This window comes from Saimiri boliviensis, chromosome 1, assembly GCF_048565385.1.
Source record: "Saimiri boliviensis isolate mSaiBol1 chromosome 1, mSaiBol1.pri, whole genome shotgun sequence".
Lineage (NCBI taxonomy): Eukaryota > Metazoa > Chordata > Mammalia > Primates > Cebidae > Saimiri > Saimiri boliviensis.
The window spans coordinates 153,277,657-153,303,040 of record NC_133449.1 but is presented as its reverse complement, the minus strand read 5'-3'; the positions used below and the strand labels follow the sequence as shown (position 1 = coordinate 153,303,040).

Here is a 25,384-nt window from a genome sequence, read left to right as displayed (position 1 = left end):
CTCTGTCGCCAAGCTGGAGTTCAGTGGCGTGATCTCAACTCACTGCAACCTCCACCTCCCAGGTTCAAGCAGTTCTCCTGTCTCAGCCTCCTGAGTAGCTGGGAATACAGGCTCACATCACACCCAGCTAATTTTTGTATTTTTAGTAGAGACAGGGTTTCACCATGTTGGCCAGGATGGTCTTGGTTTCTTGACCTCATGATTCACCTCCCAAAGTGCTGGGATTACAGGCGTCAGCCACCACACCCAGTCTAACGAACCAATATTGATACATTATTATTAACTGAAGTCCACCCTTTATTTCAATTACCTTGTTGTTGTTGTTGTTGTGTGTTTTTTTTTTTTTGAGACGGAGTTTCGCTCTTGTTACCCAGGCTGGAGTGCAATGGCATGATCTTGGCTCACCGCAACCTCCTCCTCCTGGGTTCAGGCAATTCTTCTGCCTCAGCCTCCTGAGTAGCTGGGATGACAGGCATGCGCCACCATACCCAGCTAATATTTTTGTATTTTTTTTTTTTTAGTAGAGACAGGGTTTCACCATGTTGACCAGGATGGTCTCGATCTCTTGACCTCATGATCCACCCGCCTCGGCCTCCCAAAGTGCTGGGATTACAGGCTTGAGCCACTGCACCCGACCTGGTTTTTTTTTTTTTTTTTTTGACATAATATTCCTTTTCTGTCCAAAGAGTCTATCCAGGAAACCATGTTATGTATAGTTGTCATGTCTCCCTAGGCTCTTGGCTGTGATCGTGTCTCATATTTTCTCTGGTTTTGATGGCCTTCATAGTTTTGAAGAATACTGGTAAAGTATTTTGTAAAATGGCCGTCCACTGGTATTTGATATTTCCTCATGTTTAGATGGGGATTATGAATGTTGAGGAGAAAGACCACAGAGGCAATGTGCCATTGTCTTTTTGTCGTATCAAAGGTGCACGCTATCAACATGACATACCAGTCTTTTTTGTTTTTGAGACAAAGTCTTGCTCTGTCGCCGGGCTGGAGTTCAGTGGCACGATCTTGGCTTACTACAATTTCTGCCTCCTGAATGTTGAAGTGATTTCCCTGCCCCAGCCTCCCGAATAGTTGGGACTACAGGTATGCACTACTGTGCCCAGCTAATTTTTTTTGTATTTTAGTAGAGACCGGGGTTTCACCATGTTGGCCAGGATGATCTCGATCTCAATCTCTTGACTTCTTGATCTGCCTGCCTTGGCCTCCCAAAGTGCTGGGATCACAGGCGTGAGTCTCTGCACCCAGCCCAACCTCTCAGTCTTGATGTTGATTTTGTTCAGCTGGCTGAGATAGTGTTTGTCCAATATCTCAACTGTAAAATTACTCCTTTACATCCCTTTCTATACTGTGCCATTTGAAATGAAGATACTAGGCACAGATCACCATTAATTAGCTGGGCATGGTGGCGCACGCCTGTAGTCCCAGCTACTTGGGAGGCTGAGGCAAGAGAATTGCTTGTACCCTGGAGGTGGAGGTTGCAGTGAGCCGAGATCGTGCTACTGCCCTACAGCCTGGCACCCGGCAACAAAACAAGACTCTGTCTAAAAAAAAAAAAAAAAAAAAGAAGAAGTGGGGATTTATCTTTGTCGATTTTTTGGAATTCCTCTATCTGGGTAGATTTCACTACTCTTCCTCATTTATTTATCTGATCATTTATATAGTGTAGACTGATGGATATTTATTTTATGATCTTGATTGTAATCCAATACTGCTTTTGTTTTGTTTCTCAAATGCTTTCAGCTTTAGCTGTTGAGAACTCTTTCAGTTGTCTTCTGTGTCCCGTTGACAGACACCTATGACTGCAAGGTTTTGAATTTTTTTGTTTTGTAAACATTTCCTCTTTTTTGCATTGAAAGATGCTGCAGCCTCATGTGGAAGATTTCTGGCCCCAAACTAGTGTCAGACATTTCTCTAAGGAGCCCTCCTAATGTAGCTTTGTTTGTTTTTGTTTGTTTGTTCATAGTTTTAAAGTGTTTCTAGAGTCATTGCAGGTAATATACATATATTTGTTTCTTGATTTTGGGGGTCTTTTTTCAACATCATTATGTAGCCTTTAGTTCATTTCATAGACGCAGAAGAAACTAAACTGAAAATCAAAGAGAAATTATTTACCCAAGGCCACCCTAGTTACCGTAGATCTAAGTGGAGTTGTTATTAAAGCCCAAATCTGTCTGACTCCCAAGCTCACACTCTGAACCTTTACTTCACGAGGACAATCTTAACTTGTTACCTAAGTTAGTGTTAGATAGAAACAGTGCTGCTGTGACCAGCCTGCCCTTTTGTTAGGAGGAAAAGGTGAAAACCAGCCAAACTTTCCTCTGGGAAGTCTCCCCTCAGGATTCAAGCTACACTGAGAGTTCAAAGCCCTTCCTGAATGTGGGAGTTGTTCATGTGCTATCTCATGGTTTTCACTATTTATCTATATTTTCAGATCAGATTGTTAGCTCTTCAGAGGGCAAGGAAAATGTACTATAGTTTAGGATTATCAAGATCAGTGACTTCTGGCAGCCACATCACTTGAAAATAGGCTGTGATTATATGGTTGCTATCAAATGCAAGTATCAAAACCTGCACCTTTCATACCAGGAGAGCATAAATCTTGATTGAGGTGATATCACAGTTTTGTTATGGTTATTTTGAATTAACTCCCCTGGGCTACAATCTTTCTAAAGATAAAGGTCGTATTTTTGCCATTCTCCAGAGCCTATGACAAGCCTAACTTGTCCCAGAGACTCCATTCCACTGTGTAGAATCCTTAAGAGAAGCACTTGGGTCCTAGGCCAAAGACCACATGCTCTTGGCTTATACACAGTTTTAACCTGCTTCTCTTTTAAGAAGGCAGTAGTACGAGATTGGCACTGGAGGTAGGCAAACTGAGAGCGGTGATAAATCATAGGTCCTTGCTCCCCTTCACAAACCCCACTGAAAGAAATAGTTAGTAGAAAAAAATTAAAAAGGACTAAACTCATGTGGTTATAGAGAAAGGGAGAAGGAATGATAATAGACAAGCAATGTCAACAAAATTTTACAAGATATTGAATAGATCAGAGGTAACTCCAGCTGAGAAACTGGAATTTACAATCTTATAGTGAGAGAAGCACAAAAGGCTTGAAAGAATCCTTGGTACGGTGTCCTGGAAAGGCACAGGAACTTGATGCCCTTGTAGGCCTGAAGGTCAAGGAGGTAGAACAGGATGATTTAGTTCTTAGGTGTACTAGTGGATAAAAAGCTATTAGAGGGAGGTCACTATGCACCCTGAAGCAGGGCTGGAAAAGAGAGCTGGTTGAAACTCTGCATAAAGATTAGTTAGAGAACCATCTGTCCCCAGACCCCATTCCAGGTGACTCAGCTAGGCAAGTGCCTCTTCTCTATGTAGTAGAAGATAGGAGGATTGTTTTCTAGAAACTAATTTGGACCAGAGGAACTGTGGGCACTGGGTCATCAAACAGAGATGAAATCAGGAATAAATCACGGAAAACAGAAGTCTGTCCACTGACCAGCAAATGCCCGGCCCTCTCTGTCCACAGACAAACAGAGTCTGTCCACTGACCATCAAAATACCTTGCCCTCTCTTTCACCAAGAATGCTTATATTTAACAAAAGTTGAATCTACCACCTTCCCGGAAGGAGTTTGGAGAATTCCTCTTTGAACCTGGCCCAGGAGTGCTAATTGGCCCATAGCAATTCACATTTAAAAATTCTCCATCGAATTGGTCAAATCCCTGCCATTGTACTCCAAGGCAAGGTTTATCCTTCCAGAAGCACAGAGCTTTCAGTAGCTTTCCTATTGTCTCAAGAGATGATAGTTTGGCAATCAAATAAGTGAGGGATGATAGAAAAAGAAAAGTTCAAAGAATTTTAAAATGCCCGTGAAATAAATAGTAGCAATGTTTTTAAAAATTAACAGAAAATTGGCCTTGTGGGATGGCTTATGCCTGTAATCCCAGCACTTTAGGAGACTGAGTCAGTTGGATCACTTGAGGTCAGGAGTTCAAGACCAGCCTGGTCAACGTGGTGAAACCTCATCTCTACCAAAAAATACAAAAATTATCTGGGTGTGGTGGTGCACACCTGTAGTCTCAGCTGCTTGGGATGCTGAGGTGGGAGAGTCATTTGAACCCAGAAGGTGGAGGTTGCATTGAGCCAAATTGCACCACTGCATTCCAGCCTGGGTGACAGAGTGAGATCCTGTTTCAAACAAACAAACAAAAATCAAGAGAAAATTAGAACTTAAAGTTGGAAGTATCTCCCAGAAAATAGAACCTAAAGAAAGGGAATTGAACAATAGAAGAAAAAAAAAAATGAAAAACTAGAAAACTAAGTAATTTTTAAATGAATCCTTTTTAATCCAGAAAAAGAGCAAAAATGTGCAAAAAAGTAAAATAAAATTCAGTTAAAGTACACTACTTGGCTCAGCTGTGAACAATATACACATAATTATAATTATGTAAACTGTAAATATTGGTTTATTGGTTTAACCAGTTATGTGGAGGAGTTCATACCATTGGATAAATTCAGTGGATAACATCCAACATTGACAAATCAAGAGTCAGCAGAGAAACACATCTGGGGCTACAGAAAGACAAATACCTGAAAAAACATCCAGATAAGCTGAAAGCTCTTGCAGTGATGAAAGGTGTGAATTGCTATTCTTGATTTTAAGCCTTGCAGTGTTTGACATTTACAGGTACTGCTTTTTTTGTAAGAATCAATTACATTTTCTAAAATCAGATAAAATAATTTTAAAATGTCAGCATGATGGAGCCATTAAGTCTTCAAATAGCAACACACATATAGTAGCCAATGGAGGACATAGTGAAACAAGTAATCTTTATTTCAGTGGCCCCAATTCATTAAGAAAAGGTTTCAGCATATTCTGCTTTAGAGAAGAGGAGACGTAATGGGGATTCTTCTCCATCCAAGTGTTTGTGTGATGAGAATTTCAGCATGAAGTGCTGCAAACTTTAGTGATTTGAGGGGGGAATACTGATGTGGACTATCCTCTGCATGTGGGAGAAATGTGTGTTACCTCCTTTTGCATCTTCCACGTGGCCTTCCCATGTCCAGAATAATGCAGGCTGACTGACCATAGACTGCCTTGACCTGGTACAAGCTCTGAATATCATCAGGCACAGGTCTGCCAGATTCCTTTCTGCCTAGAAGACCTGAGCCTCCAGGAAGTCACTGCAAACCCCTTGTCCTAGGATGGCTGCCCTGAGGTCAGCTGGTGAAAGTCACCGGCTCCTGAGACAGAAATTCACCTCCCCAGGCTTGGAGGCTGCAGTGATGAGTGGGAGGAAATGCAGGGGAAAGAGAAGAGGCTGAGAGGGCAAAGTTTAGTTTCTCACTGGACATCAGAGAGTGTTTCTCCTAGTTGTTCTAATACCACAGAGACCCCAAGGATGCTTTGCTCAGTTGGTATTTTCCTGGTTTAGTCTCAGTGGACAGATTCAGAGAGCAAAATTAAAATTGCACTAACCTAGCTGCCATGTGAGGCTCTTCATGTTAGCTGACTCATGTTTTTTTCCTGGTGATTTCTCTGTTATCAGGTATATGAGGGAATTATAGCAACACAGCCCAGGCTAGAATGAGGCTCTTTGTTTAAATTCTGATGTAGCAAAGACTGTTTCTCAGGATATTAGTGTATTAGAACAATTAACTCTAAACTATAACATTTTGACATGGTAATTTAAAAAAAAAGGATGGTTTTATTATTCTTCTTCCTGTAAATCTTTTTTTTCTCTTTTTTGAGAGGAAGTTTTGCTCTGTCACCCATGCTGGAGTGCAATAGCACAATCTTAGCTCACTGCAACCTCTGCCTCCAGGGTTCAAGTGACTCTCCTGCCTCGGCCTCCTGAGTAGCTGGGATTACAGGCACCTGCCACCACGCTCAGCTAATTTTTTTGTATTTTTGGTAGACACGGGGTTTCGCCATACTGGCCATGCTGGTCTTGAGCTCCTGATCTCAGGTGATTCACCTGCCTTGGCCTCCCGAAGTGCTGTGATTACAAGCGTGAGCCAATGTGCCCAGCCCTCTTACTATAAATCTTGAGCAAAGCTGTTATGAGATTTTTGTGTGATAGAATTATTTGCATAATATTATGTGCAGGCAGGTAACATTTGAGGATACTGGGATTTGAAAGACAATGATGAGCCAACTGGTGACACTTTGAAATATGGAAAGAGAGAATGTTGAAAATGGATGAAACCACCTGACTTATTCTACAGATGGTTTGGAAAGATTAAGTGATACAAGCAAGATCTTCTTCCTTGCTTCTCTCCATCTCTCCCGGTCTTCTTTTCACCTTCTTTTTCTCCTTTTACCCTATTTTCTTTTCTCATCTTGTCTCTTTCATTATTCTCCCTTTCCCCATCCTCCTCTTACCCTAACAATTATTGAAGACTTAAAATGTGCCAACACTGGACCATGTGTGTTTTAGTAATTATATGTGGAATTTAATAATTCTAATATATATATTTTAATAGTTAATATTTGTGTCATCATTCATTTAAAGAAACTGATGCTTGGAATACTTAAGTAACTTGCCCAGTGTCACAAACCTTGCAAGTGCAGTCTGACTCCAGAGCTCCTACTGTGTACCTGGTACATACATAGTGAGTGTTCTGTTGTGTCAGTGATGAGCTTATGATATGGGGCTGATGGTGAAGAATGCAAAGAATAGAATGCAGAACAGTCTGGTGATGTGCTCCGTGTCACACAGTAGTCAGTGGCACTGGAATTTAACTTGCCCAGTTCTCTGATTCCAAGCCACTCTTCTCCCTGCAGTGCCAGGTTGCTGAATATATGAAAAAAAAAAAATAGTACACTAATTTCTAATTACCTCCTGTCCAGGTTCTGAATTCTCACTTTATTTGAAGTTTCTTCTTCCTCCTCCTCTTCCTCCTGCTCCTCCTAAACAACATGTTTATGGATTATGAGCTCTTCCTCCTCTTCCTCCTCCACCATCACCACTACTTCTACTTCTACTACTATTACTACTACTACTACTACTACTACTACTTCTTTTTTTTCTGAGATGAAGTTTCACTCTTGTTGCCCATGCTAGAGTGCAATGACGCGATCTTGGCTCACTGCAACCTCTGCCTCCTGGGTTCAAGCGATTATCCTGCCTCAGCCTCCTGAGTAGCTGGGATTATAGGCATGCACCACCATGCCTGGCTAATTTTGTATTTTTAATAGAGACAGGGTTTCTCCATGGTGGTGAGGCTGGTGTCAAACTCCTGACCTCAGGTGATCCACCTGCCTCAGCCTCCCAAAGTGCTGGAATTACAGGCAGAGCCAACATGCCCAGCCTTGAGGTTTTAAACAGAACTGATAAGAGACAATGACCAAGAAACTGGTTTAGACTAATGTTTGTTTCTTTACAGAGAGAAAAAAAATCTAATATACTATTATGTACTTCTCTGACTCCTTTTTTTTTTTTTTTTTTTGAGACAGAGTCTTGCCCTGTCACCAGGCTGGAGTGCAGTGGCACAATCTCGGCTCACTGCAACCTCTGCCTTCTGGATTCAAGCCTTCTGGATTCCGCCTCAGCCTCCCAAGTAGCTGGGACCACAGGCGCGTGCCACCACACCCGGCTAATTTTTTTTTTTTTTTTTTGTATTTTTTTAGTACAGACAGAGTTTCACTGTGTTGGCGGGGATGGTCTTGATCTCTTGACCTCGTGATCACCCACCTCGGCCCCCCAAAGTGCTGGAATTACAGGTGTGAGCCACCGTGCCCTGCCAACTCCTTTTTTTTTTTTTAAGCCTTTGTCATCAGGAAGAATTTTAGTTTTAAACCACTGTGGGGTATCACACTGAATCTATGGTTGCCCTGTATCAGAAGTCATTGTCTATTTTCCTGACTCGAGGCCAACAGCTCTCACTCAAGGATAACTGACTATTCAGAGCCTGCATGGGCCATGAGTGTTGGTGATCCATTTTAGCAGTTAGCCTTATGGAAGAGAGACCAGGACTCCAGGCTGTCAATCTATTGTGGCTGCCATTCCCTCCCCTTTCCTCCACTGTTGAAAGCTACCTGGGGCTGGGAGTTGGCTGCCATTCTGCCATGTGGTCCCAGCTACTTGGGAGGCTGAGGCGGAAGAATTGCTTGAATCCAGAAGGCGAAGGTTGCAGTGAGCCGAGATTGATTGGACCACTGCACTCCAGCCTGGTGACAGGGCAAGACTCTGTCTCAAAAAAAAAAAAAAAAAAAAAAAAAAGGAGTCAGAGAAGTACATAATAGTATATTAGATTTTTTTCTCTCTGTAAAGAAACAAACATTAGTCTAAACCAGTTTCTTGGTCATTGTCCCTTATCAGTTCTGTTTAAAACATGTGCAGGTGGCTGGACTGGGCTGGCTAATACAGTCTGCATCCACAGCAGTTTTAGAAGAAAAAAGACATTAGACAGTCAGCCCACAATTTTCTTACCTCCCTGGTCTTCGTTTTTCATTTCAGCTTGATGAAATTGTATCTCTGTTCTTTTCAAGGCTTAGCTCATTGCTTCAGGAACTCTTCTTTGCTTCCCACTCCACAGCTCCAAGCTGAGAATAACGTCACCCTTCAGGAAAGTTCCCCAAACATCCTGTAGCTCCCTAATCGTTCTTGTTATTCTCTGCCTAGCGTATTTGTGACCATCTCCTGGTCTTCATTAGAATATAAGACTTAGAAGGTAAAGACTGAGCTTTGCCAATCTTCTGTTTGCTCATGACTTGTAGGACAATGACTTTTAGGTATCTGGGGCTCAACGCATTGAGATATTATTGAATTTTCAGGCAAGTGTATACCAAATGGTGACAAAGGCTCAGAAAGGCAGGAATGGCTGCCAGATTCCTTTTTCCATGTTCTGTGTCAGGGATTCATTCTTTAATTTATGGCTTCGTTTAAGAAAAGGATAACTTCTAAACCAAGGGTTGGCACGCAATGGCCTTTCAGCTACATTCAGCAGTGATCTAAGAATGGTTTTTATATTTTTGAGTGACGGAGGGGGAGACAGAACAGAAAAAGAATAATATGTCAATGCTCATTCAGATTATATTAAAATTTAAATATAAAATTGAAATTATATGAAATTTAGATGTCATTTTCCATGAATAATATTTAATGAAATACAGTCATACCCTCTTTGAATATATATGGCCCAAGACCAGTTTTACACCAAAACAGCAGAGCTGAGTAGCTACAACAGGGATGTACATCCCATGAAGCCTAAAATATTTACTGTCAGGACTTTTAATAAAAAGCGTGCCAAGCCGTGTTCTGAGTCATGCCCAGAAATGTGTACCACTCTGTGAAAGAGTCGGGGAGCCCTTCAGATAAAGGGCAGAGTGGATACGGGCACAGACGGCCTGGAGGAAAAGGAATGTGGAGATAAGGAAAGGAAGAAAGGGGAGGCAGAGTCATACTTGCAGACATCAAATCTTCTGGGTTTTATATGCATGCATTGCAAATATCTCCACAAAGGATTCTTACAGTTGGTGGGTATTCCTGAGGGGCAGATATTGGGTGTTTCACAGGAGCTTCCTGCTCTTCTAAAAGGATTCTGCATGGCTCCTTTGAAGAAACGATGATATTAGGAGATTATCATTCATTTCTGATCATTCTGTGTACGAAGGCTAACTAATATTTTCAGTAAGATCTAATGGGCTTTGTGTCTTAATTGTCTCTGATTCAACCATAATGTGTGTGTATGTGTTCTGGGGAAATCAATATTGTGTGTGTGTGTGTGTATTTATTTCTTTGAGGGAAATCTCTTTTAGATAGATGCTAATTAATTATCATGTATATAGGGATCATTGAACATTTGGAGTTTTTGAGTAAAGACACATTAACTGGAACTTGGCTAAAGCCAATTCGGCCCCTTGGAGAGTTGTAATGACCGTTCTTTTTGTTTAGAAATGTATCATTTTCATGTGTTTCTCTTACTTTCTTGTTGCAGGGTAACGCCCTGTACTTCAAATCGGCCAGAAATGTTACAGTGAACATTCTCAATGACCAGACTAAAGTGCTAACTCAGCTGATAACAGGTAAGAAAAGGGAAAACTTGCCACTTAGAAAACAGAATTAATGGTTCAAGGAAACACCATGTAAACTTGAAAGTAAAGTCTGCTAACACATCGTGTTGAGAAAGAGAATGTAGCATGTGTTCCATGATTCTACTAGAGGGTAGAATCCCATCTGTACACATATTACACTTATGATATCCGATGATACCTACTTAGTGGGGTAAGAAAAGCAGGTTTTCACAGAACATGGCCCCTAAAGATAAGCAAGCTGCTTCATCTGGTGCTCAGCCAAAGAAAAGCTTCTTGCTCCAATGCTGGAGGAAAAAAACAGGCTGTGTTGGATTGGTTGAGAGAAGAACACATATCTACAAAGCCAGGGACCAGAATTTATGGGCTGTGAAAGGGATTCTTAATGATAATTTGAACCCATGCCATATTTCTTGTACGTGCTGACTTTGAACCTAACTTAATTACAAGATGTGCATGTGTATATTTGTGTTTGATTCCTTCTAATATAACAGATCTGTGCCTAACAGCTGTGGAAAGCACCCACTGGGTTTGAAGCTACACATTCCTGAAATCTAAACAAGGACTGGTTATTCACAATAACGATGATAATGATACATGTGGACCTCGTGATTTAGTAATGTGTTGAGCAGCACAGTCAATGCCCACTCTGTAGGTGACGAGCGGCCGTGAACAGGAAGGCATTGTGCACCCCCACAGTGGGAGGGAAAAGGAATGTCTGTCTGAATGGCATTGTTATACTTACAGACAGAAAATGCCATTTGTTTGGCTTCAGGGCTAAGAGAAAAGGATACAGATGGACATTTTGAGAAGCCATTTACCCAAATGCTTTGAAACATTACTGTTATTGTGCATAAACTGTCTGGACGCCACCAATACACAAGCCATGGGAAAACAAGGACCTTTGTGCCCAGAGTCTTCACTGCTGGGGAGGCAGCCTCACTCCTGCTCTGCCCCTGGAGGGCTGCATGTGGATACCTAGAAATTCACAGCCAGTGGGTGGCGTGGCCCGTCCGCCAATCAAGAAACTCAGGGATTGAAGGAACTGCTGCCCGTAATCCATAAACGTGTTGTTTCAGCGTGTGACTGCATCTTCTGCCTTGCTTATATAACATCTGGCCTGCAGTCACAATGCTAAATAATTAAATAAACAGCTTCAGTAAGCAATGATTTAAGCAGCATGTGTGAAAATTGCCTCCAGGAGGGAAATAAATCCAACCTCCAGCTCCCAGATTCCCACATTCAGAAGGAGCTCATTTAGCCTGTTGATCATTTGCCATTTATTTGCAATGGGAGATTTGGTTTACTTGAGAGATTTTGTTTTGATAAAGCTGGAACTTCCCAAATGACTATTATTCAGCAAAAGACTGAGTCAGTCTCTCTGTCTTCTTGCCCCCACCTCTTCCTTTCCCTTCTTCCCTTACTCTCCCCCACACCCTTTTACCCCTCCCCTTCAGCATTTCTCTCCCTATTCCTTCTCCTCTCTCCTCCTGCCCCTTTATCTGTCTCTCCTTCCCCTTCTCTCCTCTCTTCTCTCTTTCTCTTCCTCTCTTCCCTTCTGTTTCCCTCCTTCTCCCTCCTCCTGTGCCCCTATTCTTGACTCTATCCCTCCAGTGGTATCTGTTTTCTGTCTCCCTACAATAAATTCTAGAGAAGATAACAGATATGTTTAAAACATCATTCTAAACACACACACGCCCCCTTAAAAGTTTTCCTTCAGTACTCTTCTTTCACATTAATTCACACAGTGGAAAAGCGCCCAGCCTTCCCAGCAGACATACCTTCTAATGCCTGTTGTGTCGGGTGGTATACTTACTGGAAAACAAATCACTCCTGTCTTCTAAGCAGTGAGGCCTACAAAGGCAATCCTGAGGAATGAAGAATTCCACCACTTACCTAAAGAATGTCTCAAAAGCCCATTCAAAGTGCTGATGTTATATGTTCAGGAGATCTTTTCATAGGAAACAGTCCTTCACATGACAGTTAAGTTCTCAAGTTAGATTGCAAATGCCTATTTACCCATAAGGCAGGCTGCTGATTTAATATCTCAGTAGTGGGTCTGAATGGGAAATCCTCATGCCTGCATGGAGAAAAGCAGTGGAGGTGCTTTGAACAGCATCATGAGGGAGTGGGGAAGGGTCCTAGTATTAAGACAGTTAGGGAGAGAAATTAGGCTTGAAGGCCGCTAGGCCTTTGCAGCTCCCAGATTCATCAAGACTGTTGATGTATCCTGATGGGGCTTCAGTTCTCCTCCTTGTTTAGGAGATTAATCCCTCCACACATGGACTACACAGAGGGGGATTAACTCAAGATAAGTTTCACATTAGGAATGGTGATTTTTTTCATCCCAGAGAGGAACAGTGAGTTCAGCAAAGGATCTCCTGAGCTGTCTTCAGCTCTATTTGCATTTTTCTCTAGAGTCATTTTTAAGGATTCCAGCCATGTCCAGGGAATTTGGCAGCCCCAGGTGAAATCAACAAAGGACAAGCCGTCTGCCCCATTGAGCCAGCAGTTGCTCTGTGGGGTTTTGGCTAAAACTACCCATTACTGAGCTTTAGATACCCAAATCATTCTAGTTCTTGGTAAATTCCATTTTATGTTCTGTGAAGCCCTGAAAAGCAAGATAAATTAATTGTACTTTATGTTCTCTGATTGCTGAGGTATACTTTCTATACTGCTATAGTCCTTTAGTGTATGCTCCTATATGTATCACAGCTATTCATGAATTCAGAGTAACACAGGAAGGTGTCCTTAACTCCTCAGGGACCAGGTTGATGATACTGCCAGGTCCACAGAGGAGAATTCCAAGCATGTGTGTCCCCAAGTTATACAACTTCGTTTTCATATGAATGGGTCCAAAATGGACAAACTGTGCTTGCCCTGTGCCCATCCTGAGGTCATTCATTCATTCATTAGCACTTCATTACCTTCCCATTTTCAATCTCTCTCCTCACAAAAATAAAGTAATAATCTTAAAGTATTAACAAATATAATATAGATTTTATTGGAAGTTTTGATGCAATCAAGAAGATAGCTGCATCTTAGCCTTTGCAGAAAAACTGAAGCCAAATCCCTCATTGGACATCTCGGCTCTTTCAAGATTTCCTTCTGGCCCTTGTCTCCTGTTTTCCATTTCTCCTTTTCCTCACAGAGCTTTTTCTAGCTGTTCCAGATGTGCTGGCCCCAGCCCCCTCACCTCAACGTCTCCTTCGTAGACAAATAAATGCCCCTTTCTTTCTGTGGAAAAATTCTCAGAGCTCCATTCCAGACCCAGACCTGCCATTGGCTCACTCAGTAACCTGGTGAGAGCCCTCAGCCTGGCCACCATTTGTTCTTTTCACCTGCAGCATCAAGGTGGTCAGACAAGATGATTTCTGGGTTCCATGATGCTTGTGAGTGATGTCCTATTTCTGCTGTTTCAATATCCTACTCATTAGGGAGCCTTTCCAATGTCCTTCTTTGTGTTGGAGGGCTGGTATGGATATCCTGGCAAGGAATGAGGTCTGCCAAATAGACGTGATTATGTGACTAAGTAAAGTGCATTAATAAGTACTCGTGACACATTCTTTTCCATGTGTTGTCACCATTGCCAAAGAAGAATAGTGCTGGTGATGTCCGCAAGAGTGGTTTTGTATACTCACAGCACTTTACCACCCATAGATTTGTTTTTATAAACACAATGTCACTGGATCCTTTCAAACTTTCTGTAAAGTAGATAGAGGACGTGATGATAGTCCAATATTATAGATACAGAAACTGAGGTTCAGAAAGATCAAATGATTTGCCCCAAATCACATTGCCACAAAATGAGAGTAAGTTGGGAAATAATTCACGTCTTCTGATTCCTAGTTTGACAGTCTTGACAAAGAGAAAAGCTACCCCAGACATCCAGTGCCAGACTGGCACTATCAGCCGGGCCTTAGCATTCTCCTGCTTCAATGTAAATAATTTCAGAGAGCACCAGCACCAGGCAAGACTATTCTGTGGCCATGATGGATCAAGACAAAACACAACACAAACACGAAAACACAGCTCTGATCATGTGTGTACACAGCAAAAATATCAACATTGTCCAAACCACAAAAAAGACCAAACATCCTCCTATTCTGGCTAATAGGAGTGCCTCTGTTTCTTTGTTTGTGACAGTTTTAGCATTTCCCTGGTCTTTTTTGTCTAGATGAGATTTACTCCCATTTCCTGACAGTAGTTAATCCAGGATAAAGCCTTAGTTGGTTAAACATTTCCCCAAAATAACCTAATATAAGGTCAAATCCTATGATAAGTCCTTTCTCATGGTTTCTTTCTAAGACGCCCTGTGGTTTTCCTTATGGTGTGTGTTGTCTCTCACTGCAATGAGTATAAACCCAATTTGCTCAACAGCAGGTGTGTTTCTAGCGGTCTTTGGCTAGAAGACACTGGGAACTATCTCATTACTATTTATTATTAAGTGACACTCTTTTGAAAAATAACAAAAAGCAAACAATTCCGTGTCAGAATCTCCTGGACAATTTTGGAAAAAATACAAGATTTCTAGATTCTACCCTCCAATTTTTTTCTGAAGGAACTTCTAGATGAAATGATGAATTTCTTTTGATCTGAACTAGGTTCAGTGAGAATAGTTACACTCCTGGATTCTTCCTCTGCATTTCTGTAGACCAGCTTTTGAGAATCCCCTGAAATTCAGGTACTCAGGTAGACACAGGTCAGATAGATTGGAATGCCTTCTTTTAGAAATTCTAAATCACCAACCTGTTTTACGTTTTCTATAATACCTAAAACTTTTGCAGTTTTCTGATTTAATAATAAAGTTTTAAATGTATATTGGTGTGTCTTCATCAGAATATAGATGCTATAGAATCAGGGGCTTGACTTCTTTATACAGTATTATAGCTCTACATTCAAGAACAGCATTGGTTGTCACCTGATAAACCATCTAGATTTAGTTTTCACTGAACAAAATCCTAGCATAAAAGATTTAACAACTTTAAGGTAATTAATTATAATAATCATTTCTGCTAGTAACTGATCTATATACTAAGGAAATAGATTTCTCTTGATGTCAAATGCAGCCAGTGGATTATGGGTACAAAGTGAAACAGATTTCAACTGAATTTTTAAAAGTTCTTTCTGGTAATTAGGGAGGGCCAAAGATATGTGAGTGCCTCAAGAAGTGAGATAATCACTTCTCGAGCCTCTGGTGCCTTGATATATGCAAACAAAAATCCACAACTATGTGATGGCAGTTTGGTGGTTAGCTGAGGGAAATCACAGTCAAGCATTAGTTTCGAGGAAGGGCATGCTGGTCTTCAAAATTATAGCCCAAGAGTATCTGACTAAAAGTAATTTACAAGACTTGGCTACAGTCATGAGACTGATTTTCATAGTCATCTTTTGAAAACCAGTCCAATACAATCTTGTTAGATGTGTATGTTCTATGAAAAGCTTTTTGTAGTCAAAGCGATGACTATTATTCTCTCTCTCTCTCTCTCTCTCTCTCTCTCTCTCTCTCTCTCTCTCTCTCTCTCTCTCTCCCCCTCCCTCCCTCCCTCCCTCCCTCACAGGTCCAAAAGCTGTAGAAGCTTATGGCAAAAAGTTTGAAGTAAAAACTGTTTCTGGAAAATTGCTCTTCTCTGCAGACGATAATGAAGTCGTAGTAGGAGCTGAAAGATTAAGAGTTTTAGGTAAGAAAACTTGAATCATTTAACTTGCTTGATGCTACGATGTGCATTTTAGAGGAGAAGGAAAACGGTGTTACAAACTGAATATGTCCTCGTATGTTGAAATTCTAACTCCCAAGGAAATGGTATTAGGAAGTGTAGCCTTCAGGGATAATTAAGTCATGAGGGTAGAGCCCTCATGTATGGGATTAGTGTCTCCAAGGGGATGAAAAGACCAGAGCTCCCTCTCTGTCATGTGAGGGTACAAGACAGTCAGCATCTGGAAGAGGAGCCTCACCAGAACCTGACCAGGTTGGTATCTGATCTCAGGCTTCCAGCCTCCAGAACTGCGAGAAATCAATTTCTGTTGTTTATAAGCCACCCAGGCTATGGTGCTTTGCTACAGCAGCCTGAACTGACTAAGACAAATGCTGTCTAGAAGAGTGATTTAGGCCAGTTTCCTGGATTCTTTTAAAGCAAGGCAGTTGAACCCCCTGAGTCTGATCCACTCGTGGAAATTTCTCAAGCTGTCAAGTCTTTTTGGCACACGTTTCAACACTGAGCTTTGTGTGAGAATGAGTGTTCATCCAAAGAAGTCTCATTTAGCACATTCTGTCCTCACAGACTGGCAGTCGTGCTTGACACATTCCAGACTTGCATACATGATACAGCGATTCCTAAACCTGGTTGCAATTGAAGAATCATCTAGGAAACTGTTGAAGGCTTAGGGTCATAGTTCTGACTCTGATTTACTGAATTAATGGTGAAAACACTGAGAGTTCATTATTAAAAATATTTGCAGAAACGTCTATGATCCCACTATTGGAATTATTGAATTTGAGCACATGACAAATGAATCTTTTATGGCTGTACACTGAAATAATCCAGCATGGTGATTTATGGGTCCTAGAACTCAAGCTGACCTGGCTTTTAACTCTTGTCACCCACTAGTTTTGTGACTTTGGGCAAGTTGCTTGTCTCACTGAGCCAGTTTCCTTTTCTGCTCAATAGGACTAAGAGCATCTCCCATCTCAAGTTGTCCCTAAGGTTAAATGAGACCATGTTACATCCACTAATCACAGCCCCTAGCACAAAATAGTACTCAGTCAACAGTAGGTGCTGCTGCTGCTGTTACTACCTGTACTGCTATTACTATTAATGCAAACGCTACTTTTCCTTCTTTAGCTCCCTGAGATTCACTGTAGCACAGTGATTAAAATCTCAGGCTCTATAATCAACTCATTTTTGACCCAGTTTCTATTCTTTACTAGCTGTGTAACCTTAAGCAATGTATCTAGCTTCTCTGTGCCTGCTTGCTGAAATATTTATAAAGTTGGTAAAATAGGAGTATCTTCTGAGATTGCTAAAAAATATTGAATGAAATCATCTATGTAAAGTAGTGAGTTGACTAAAATACTAAGCGCTAGGTGTTATTATCTTAAATTAGTATTATTATAAGGCACTTTTGCTTGAAATTATATTTGTCTTTGCATTATTATTTGCACTCTGCATCTTCTTTATCTTCCATTACTCTTGTCTTTTTCTTGTTCTTTACCTCCTCCCACAATCAGCTTATCTGGTTTATTTCTCCATTTCTCTCTCAGTACACATACGTGTCTAATTTCCTTCCTGGATGGCTCTTAGAGCTTCATCTCCAGCCTGGTACTTTCCTTGAATTCTGGATCTTCTTCATCTGGATCTTCTGCCAGCCTCTCAAGTTCAGTGGATGTTGACTGCCTGTCATGGTCAAATGCACACATATGTACGTGTATACACATATATTCCATCACCGTCACCCCCCACTCTCCCACTTATATTTGCCCCTGACTTCCCTAATACTCCTTACTGGCCCCATTATACTCTCCTGTTCCATTCTCAAAACTTTAGCAGCATCCTGGCCATCATGAGCTCAGCAGAATCAAAAGATGGAAGTGACCATTCTTATACGGTCTAATGGAGGCAAAAATGCAGGGTGCAGAGATGATATAGCCAGGTGCAGTCTAAATCCCTGTTCAGTGGTTTACCTGTGGTATGATCTACAACAACCCCCTTTGTCTTTCAGGGCCTTGCATTTTTTCTGTCTGTAAAATTAGAGTTACCCAGAATTTTTAAAGAATGTTTCCAGTGACAGAAGCTTTTAAAAGTAAAATTCAACACACAATCCCAATAAATAAAATAGATAAGGACCAAGATTTCTCTGGATTGTAGGCGAGAGTGTTAGTATGTTCTCACCTTGTTAATAAAGACATACCCAAGACTGGGTAATTTATAAAGAAAAAGATGTTTAATGAACTCACAGTTCCATGTGGCTGGGGAGGCCTCACAATCATGACAGAAGGCAAAGGAAGCACGAAGGCACATTTTACCTGGCAGCAGGCAAGAGAGCATGTGCAGATGAGCTACCCTTTATCAAACCATCAGATCTCATGAGACTTATTCACTATCACAGGAACTGCATAGGAAAAACCCATCCTGTGATTCAATTACCCCCAACTGGGTTCCTTCCATGACACGTGGGTACTATGAGAGCCACAATTCAAGACCAAATTTGAGTGAGGACACAGCCAATCCCTATCAGTGAGGATTTGAAAGGGGAGACTTGAGACTTGGAATCTTAGTATAGTTCGATACTTTTCCCCTCTGGATCCTCTGGGGACCACTTACAACTTATTATTGAAACCCCTTAAGTGGATAATCTTTTTTTAAAAGTGTATTGATCACTTGCTTTGATCTAGGTACCATGCGTGCTATGCGTTATTATATTTATACATCACAAACACTTGTGTGGTAGACACCATTTCTATCACCCCTGGTTTACAGATAAACAGTTGAGCTGAGCCGTAGGGAGAGGTGAACCAAAGTGTGGCTGACAGCTAGAATTCCCAGCCAGGCATGTTGGACATAGAGGGCTTTACCCTAAAGCCCTATACTTGCTGCCTCCTCTATTGTGTCTCATTTTCAGATGAGGAACATTGCCCAAGATCAAGTGCCAGTAAGTGTTAGGGCCCATGTTCAAACCCCTGCCTATAGACTCCAGCCTCAGTGAACTTCACTACATGTAAATATGTTCCTAAGACGTTTTCTGTTCTCACAATTTATGCTTTTCTCTTTTTGTAGAAATGGGATTTTCTGTTTTAATTCTTGGCTGGTGTATAGGAAAACACAAAGTCTTCAAGCTATCCTCTGGTTTAAAACTACTTTGGGCCAGGCTCAGTTGTTCACGTCTGTAATCCCAGCACTTTGGGAGGCTGAGAGGTGGGTGGATCACCTGTGGTCAGGTTTTAGAGACCAGACTGACCAACATGGTGAAACCCCATCTCGACTAAAAATACAAAAATTGCCAGGCGTGGTGGCACACACCTGTAGTCCCAGTTACTGAGGAGGCTGAGGCAGGAGAATCACTTGAACCCAGGAGGCAGAGTTTGCAGTGAGCCAAGATTGCCCCACTGCACTCCAGCATGGCCAACATAGTAAGACTGTGTCCAAAAAAAAAAAAAAAAAGAGTGTTTTGTTGTACCAGCTGTAAAACAAAATGTCTGAGGAAAAAAATGGTGTCATCTCATACCCAGATCATTCTATGCAAGAGAACTGGGCACTTCCTGTTAATTCCTTGGTGCATCATGAGTCACTTTACTGCTTTAAAATCTGACTTTGCAAAGACACAGGATAATTTTAAACCTCCAAACACTTTGACTTAATCTTAACATACAAAACTCTGTGATGGTATCACTTAAGAACTTAACCTCTACCCTAACCCACCACATAGTTACTTAGAAAACTGAGAAACGATTATAGTTTTTGGTGACTTCAAAGCAGGTGTGTATTTTCATTGTTGTTTGCAGCTATGTTTGTGATATTTCACTTAGAGCATAATACAGGATAAAATCTGTCTCTCTCCATCATTAGGAACATTTGCTTTTTTATGTGAAATGCAGAAAGGAAGCATCAAAATAAATATCACTGCTGCTATCAGTGCTAAAAAGACTTGAAAATGACCACCCCACAAATCTTGCATCAACCTACTCAGTGAAATGAGCCAGTGTGTTACAGAAATGAGTTTCCTGTCAGCTGGGTTTCAGCCATATGGTGTGGAATGACGAGTCTAGGCAGTTTCATTTTCAGCATAATGAGAAGTTTGTCTTTTTGAGTTGCCAGACTGTGTAAACTCTTGGGAGCTTTGAATCTGGTTGCACATTTCATGGTAGCATCTAACATAGCTGGGTTTTATCCTTATCAGGACCACTTAGGACCTGAGTGACTATATTCAAGTATGTTTTCTCTCTGAGGTTTAGTTTCCATTTGTATAGAGAAATAGAAACAAGATAGCAAATGGAAGGAAGAATGAATGAATATAATAAAAAAAAAGTAAATGTTATGTAAAAAGTCAATTATTTAAGTTGATACTGACTTGAGCAGAAACAAACAGCAGAGCCTAAAAACATAATGTCTCTTGCATCTACTAGCTTTACTTGTGGATTCAGAACAATTTTTTTAAATTTTTCTCTGGATAGCCACACCCACCTATTCAGATTTTAGGACAATGACAACCTTTAACACATTCAAGGGATCTTGAATAGTATGGCAAAAAGACTAGAAGTTCAGGTATTTGGAAACTTTTGTTCTGGAAAAGATAGGGAAGGAACAAATGTAGGTAGACAGTAGTCACTGATCTCTCATACATGCATGACTTTCCTGGGGAAAACAGAGCATCCAAGAGCCATACAGTGGAGGAACTAAAAACACAGGTTTTGTAGCTAACTGTATATCCTGGTTTCTTTGGTGAGCTAGAGCTTTGGGTATGTTGCTTCACTGTTCTAGGGATCCTCTTATAATTCTGTGACATAGGGTAAGAATGCCTAGTACTCTGTGCTGTTGGGAGTACTGAACTGCACAATGTGTGTAGAGTTAATAGTGCAGTGTGTGGAGCACAGAAAGCATTCAGTGCATGCTAACTATTGTTGGTGATGATTTTTTTTTTTTTTCAATTGACACATTATAGTCGAACATAGTTGTGGGGTACAATTTGATATTTTGATACATAAATCTAACATATAATAATGAAACTAAGGTAATTAGCATATTCAACACCTCATGCACTTATCATGTCATTTTGATGACAACATTCAAAAACCTGTCTTGTAGCTATTTTGTAGTATACGGTAACTTACTCTTGACCGCAGTCATCCTACTGCACAGTGAACACCGGAACTTATTTCTCCTATCTAAATGCAACTTTAAACCATGAACCCAACTCCCCGTCCTTCCCTCTTCTCTCTTCCATCCCCTTCAAATTTATGGTAACCACTGTTCTGTTCTCAACTTCTATTTAATATGAAATCAACTTTTTAAAAAATTCCACATATGAATGAAATCCTGTAGTATTTTTCTTTGTGTGTCTGGTTTATTTTACTTAGCAAAATGTCCTCCAGGTTTGCCGATTTTGTCTCAAATGACAGAATATTATTCTTTTTATGCTGAAGAGTATTCCATCATGTAGACATAACACATTTTCTTTATGTATTCATTTTCTTTATGTATTTGTTGTTGGCCATGTAGGTTGATTCCCAGTCTTGGCTATTATCAATAGTAGTGCAGTAATCATGGAACTGGAGATATATTTTTGAGATATTGATTTCATTTACTTTGGGTATATACCCTATAGTGGGATTGCTGCATTATACAGTGGTTCTATTTTAATTATTTGAGGAGCCTTTATACTGTTTTCTGTAATAGTTATACTTATGTATATTCCCACTAACAATGTTAAAGATTCCCTTTTTTCCACATCCTGATTAATACCTGTTATCTTTTGTCTTTTCGATAATACTCCTAACTGTAGAGAGGTGGTATCTCATTTGCATTTCATTTATATTTAAATGATTAATAATGTTTAGCATATTTTCATATACCTGTTGAACATTGATTTGTCTTCTTGTGAGAAATATTAAGATTTTTTGCCTATTTAAAATTGGATTATTTTGTTTTTTTTGCTGTTCCTTGTGTATTACAGATATTAACTCTTGTTGTATAATTTGCAAACATTTTCTTCTATGCAGTAAGTTGTCTCTTCATTCTGTTGTTTCCTTGGCTGTGAAAAAGTTTTTTAGTTTTATGTAATCCCTTATTTTTACCTGTGTTGCCTGTGCTTTCGAGATCTTACCTAAAAAATCCTTCATGAAGCATTTTCTCTATACTTTCTTCTAGTATTATAGTTTTGGGTTTAACATTTACATCTTTAGATCCATTTTGAGGTAACTTTTTTTTTTTTTTTTTTTTTTTTTGAGGCAGAGTTTCACTCTTGTTACCCGGGCTGGAGTGCAATGGCGCGATCTCGGCTCACTGCAACCTCCACCTCCTGGGTTCAAGCATTTCTCCTGCCTCAGCCTCCTGAGTAGCTGGGATTACAGGCACACGCCACCATGCCCAGCTAATTTTTAGTATTTTTAGTAGAGACGAGGTTTCACCACATTGACCAGGATGGTCTCGATCTCTTGACCTCGTGATCCACCCGCCTCGGCCTCCCAAAGTGCTGGGATTACAGGCTTGAGCCACCGCGCCCGGCCTGAGGTAATTTTTATAAATGGTAAGAGTCTCATCTCAATTTTCTGCCTGTGGGTATCCAATTTTCTGGGAACATTTATTGAAGAGACTATTTTTCCTCGATATGTATTTTTATCAACTTTATGAAAAGGCAGTTGGCTGTAGGTGTGTGAATTTGTTTCTGAGATCTCTATTCTCTTCTATTGGTGTATGTGTCTACTTTTATGCCAGTACCATGTTGTTTTGGTAATTATAGCTTGGTAGTATGTTTAAAAGTGTAATGCTTGCAGTTTAATTCTTTTTGCTCACAGTTGTTTTGCGTATTTGGAGTCTTCTGTGGTTCCAGATGAATTGTTGAATTGTTTTTCCTATTTCTGTAAGGAAAGTCATTGGTATTTTTGATAGAGTTGCATTAAATCTGTAGAATTCTCTGGGTAGTATGGCCATATAATAATTCAAGAATTATTCTAATCTGCGAATATGGAGTCTCTTTTCATTTAGTTGTGTCCTCTTCAATTTATTTCATCAATTTTGTCTAGTTTTCAGTATAGAGATCTTTCACCTCCTTGCTTAAGTTTATTTATTGGTATCTTATTTTTTTGTAGCTATTGTAAATGGGATTGCTTTCTTGATTTTTTTTTCAAACAGTTTACTATTAGCATATAGAAATGCTACAGATTTCTATATGTTCATTTGGTATCCTGCAACTTTATTGATTAGAATTGACTGATAATAATTTTTTGGTGGACTATTTAGGGTTTTCCATATGTTATATATAAAATCCTGTCATCTGCAAACAGGAACAATTTTATTTCCTCCCTTCCATTTTGTATGCTTTTTTCTCTCACTTGCTTAATTGTTCTGGCTACAACTTCCTGTACTTTGTTGGATACAAGTGGTGAGAGTGGTCATTCTGGTCTTATTCCTGATGTTAGAGGGAACTTCCCATTCAATATGATGTTAGCTGATGATTTGTTGTATATAGCCTTTATTGTGTTGAGGTACATACCTTTTATACCTAATTTGATGAATTTCTTGTGATTGGATGTTAAATTTTGTCAAATGCTTTTTCTGAATGTATTAAAATCATATGGTTTTCTTTCCATTAATATAGTATATCACACTTAATGGATTTTCTGATATTGAACCATCCTTGCATTCCTGGGATGAATCCCCCTTGATCATAATGAATAATCTTTTTAATTTCCTGTTAAATTCAGTCTGTTAATATTTTGTTGAGAAATTTTGTATCTGTTTGTCAGAGATGTTAGCCTATAGTTTTCTTTTTTGTGGTATTCTTGTCTGGTTTTGATAACAAGGTGATACTGGCCTTGTAAAATGAGTTTGGAAGTGTTTCCTCTTCTCCAATGTTAAGGAATCATTTGAAAATAATTGATGTTAGTTCTTTATGTATTTGGCAAGAAATCAGCAGTGAAGCCATTATGTCCTGGACTTTTCTTTGATGGAAAACTTTCTATTACTGATTCAGTTTCTTTCCTCATTATTGGTCTGTTACCATTTCTCTATTTCTTCATAATCCAATCTTGTTAGGTTCTATAGAGTCCAAGAATTCATCCATTTCATCTAGATTGTCAAATTTGTTGGTATATAGTCATATAGATATATAATAATCCTTTCTATTTCTGTTGTGTGAGTTGTAATATTTCCTTTTTCACCTTTAATTTTATTTGAGTCTTCTCTTTTTGTGTTAGTCTAGCTAAACATTTGTCAATTTTGTTTATATTTTCAAAAAACCACTGTTTCATTGGTCTTTTTAACTCTAATCTCTGTTTTTTATTTCTACTCAATCTTTATTATTTACTTTCTTTTACCAACTTTGAGTTTTGTTTTTACATTCCCAGTTCCTTGAAGTGTATCTTGTAGATTGCCTAATAAAAATCTTTATACTTTTTTGATACAGACATTTGTGCTATGGAGTTCCTTCTTGCGACTGCTTTTGCTATGTCTCATAGGCTTTGGCATGATGTGTTTTCATTCTTATTTCTCTCAAATTTAAAATTTCCCATTAACTTATTGAGGAGAATGTTGTTTAAATGTATGTGTAAAGTTCTGAAGTTTTTCTTCTTCTTGATTTCTGGTTTTATACCATAGTCAGGAAAAAAAAATGCTTGATACAATCTTTATCTTCATTGTTACAACTTGTTTTGTGGCTTAACATGTGGTCTATTTTGGTGAATGTTTGATGTGTAGTTGAAAGGAATGTACATATTCTACAGCTCTTAGATGGAATGTTTTATAAATGTCTATTAGATCTATTTGGTCTGTGGTGTAATTTAAGTCCAGTATTTCTTTGTTAATTTTCTGTATTCATGACTGTTCCATTGTTGAAAGTGAGTTGTTGAAATCTTCTACTATTACTATTTTGGATTCAATCTCTCCCTTCAGATCTAGTAATATTTGCTTTATATATTTGAGAGCTTTGGTATTGAGTGTATTATATATATAAATTTATATATATAAATATATATATATATATTTATAATTGTTATAGCTTCTTGTTGAATTGATTCTATCACTATATAATGACCTTCTTTCTTGCTTTTTTTAGTTTTTGACTTAAAGACTATTTTATTTTATATGAGTATGGCTACTTCTGCTTGCTTTTGGTTTTCATTTGAATGGATTATCTTTTTCTGTTTCTCCACTTTCAATCTATGTGTTTAATAAGGAGGAGAGTCTCTTGTAGGCAGCATAAATATCCACTTACATTCAAAGTTATTATTGATAGGTGAGAACGTACTCCATCTCTTTTTTACCTCTGTTGTGTAGTGGTTTCCTGTGGTACTAAGCTTTGTTTTATTTCTCTTTCTTGTTTGTGTATGTGCTGTAATTTATTTGTGATTACCATGGGGCAAACATGAAGTTGTGTAGATACAATAGATTATTTTAAGCTAGTAACAATTTAATTTCAGTCACATGAGAAATAGAGTTTTTCCTCCCTGTCAACAATTTACATTTTTGATATTGTGTTGCCTTCACATATATTAATATTAGTATATGTAATATATACATTAGATATACATGAAATATATACACATTATATATATACATACATATATACACATTTTATAGGTATTATATATTTACATAAACACTATATATAGATACACATACAAAC

General features: G+C 39.4%; 1 protein-coding gene across 4 annotated transcripts in view; it reads left to right on the top strand.

The window, feature by feature from the left end:
* SGCD (sarcoglycan delta) overlaps window positions 1–25,384 on the top strand; it is a 1,061,368-nt gene that overhangs the window by 875,786 nt on the left and 160,198 nt on the right. For all 4 annotated transcript variants that reach the window (XM_010331598.2, XM_003943729.3, XM_010331597.3 and 1 more), the window contains 2 exons: window positions 9,955–10,042; window positions 15,610–15,729. In XM_010331598.2, coding sequence (XP_010329900.1) covers window positions 9,955–10,042; window positions 15,610–15,729 — 208 coding nt within the window. The remainder of the gene's footprint in view (window positions 1–9,954; window positions 10,043–15,609; window positions 15,730–25,384) is intronic.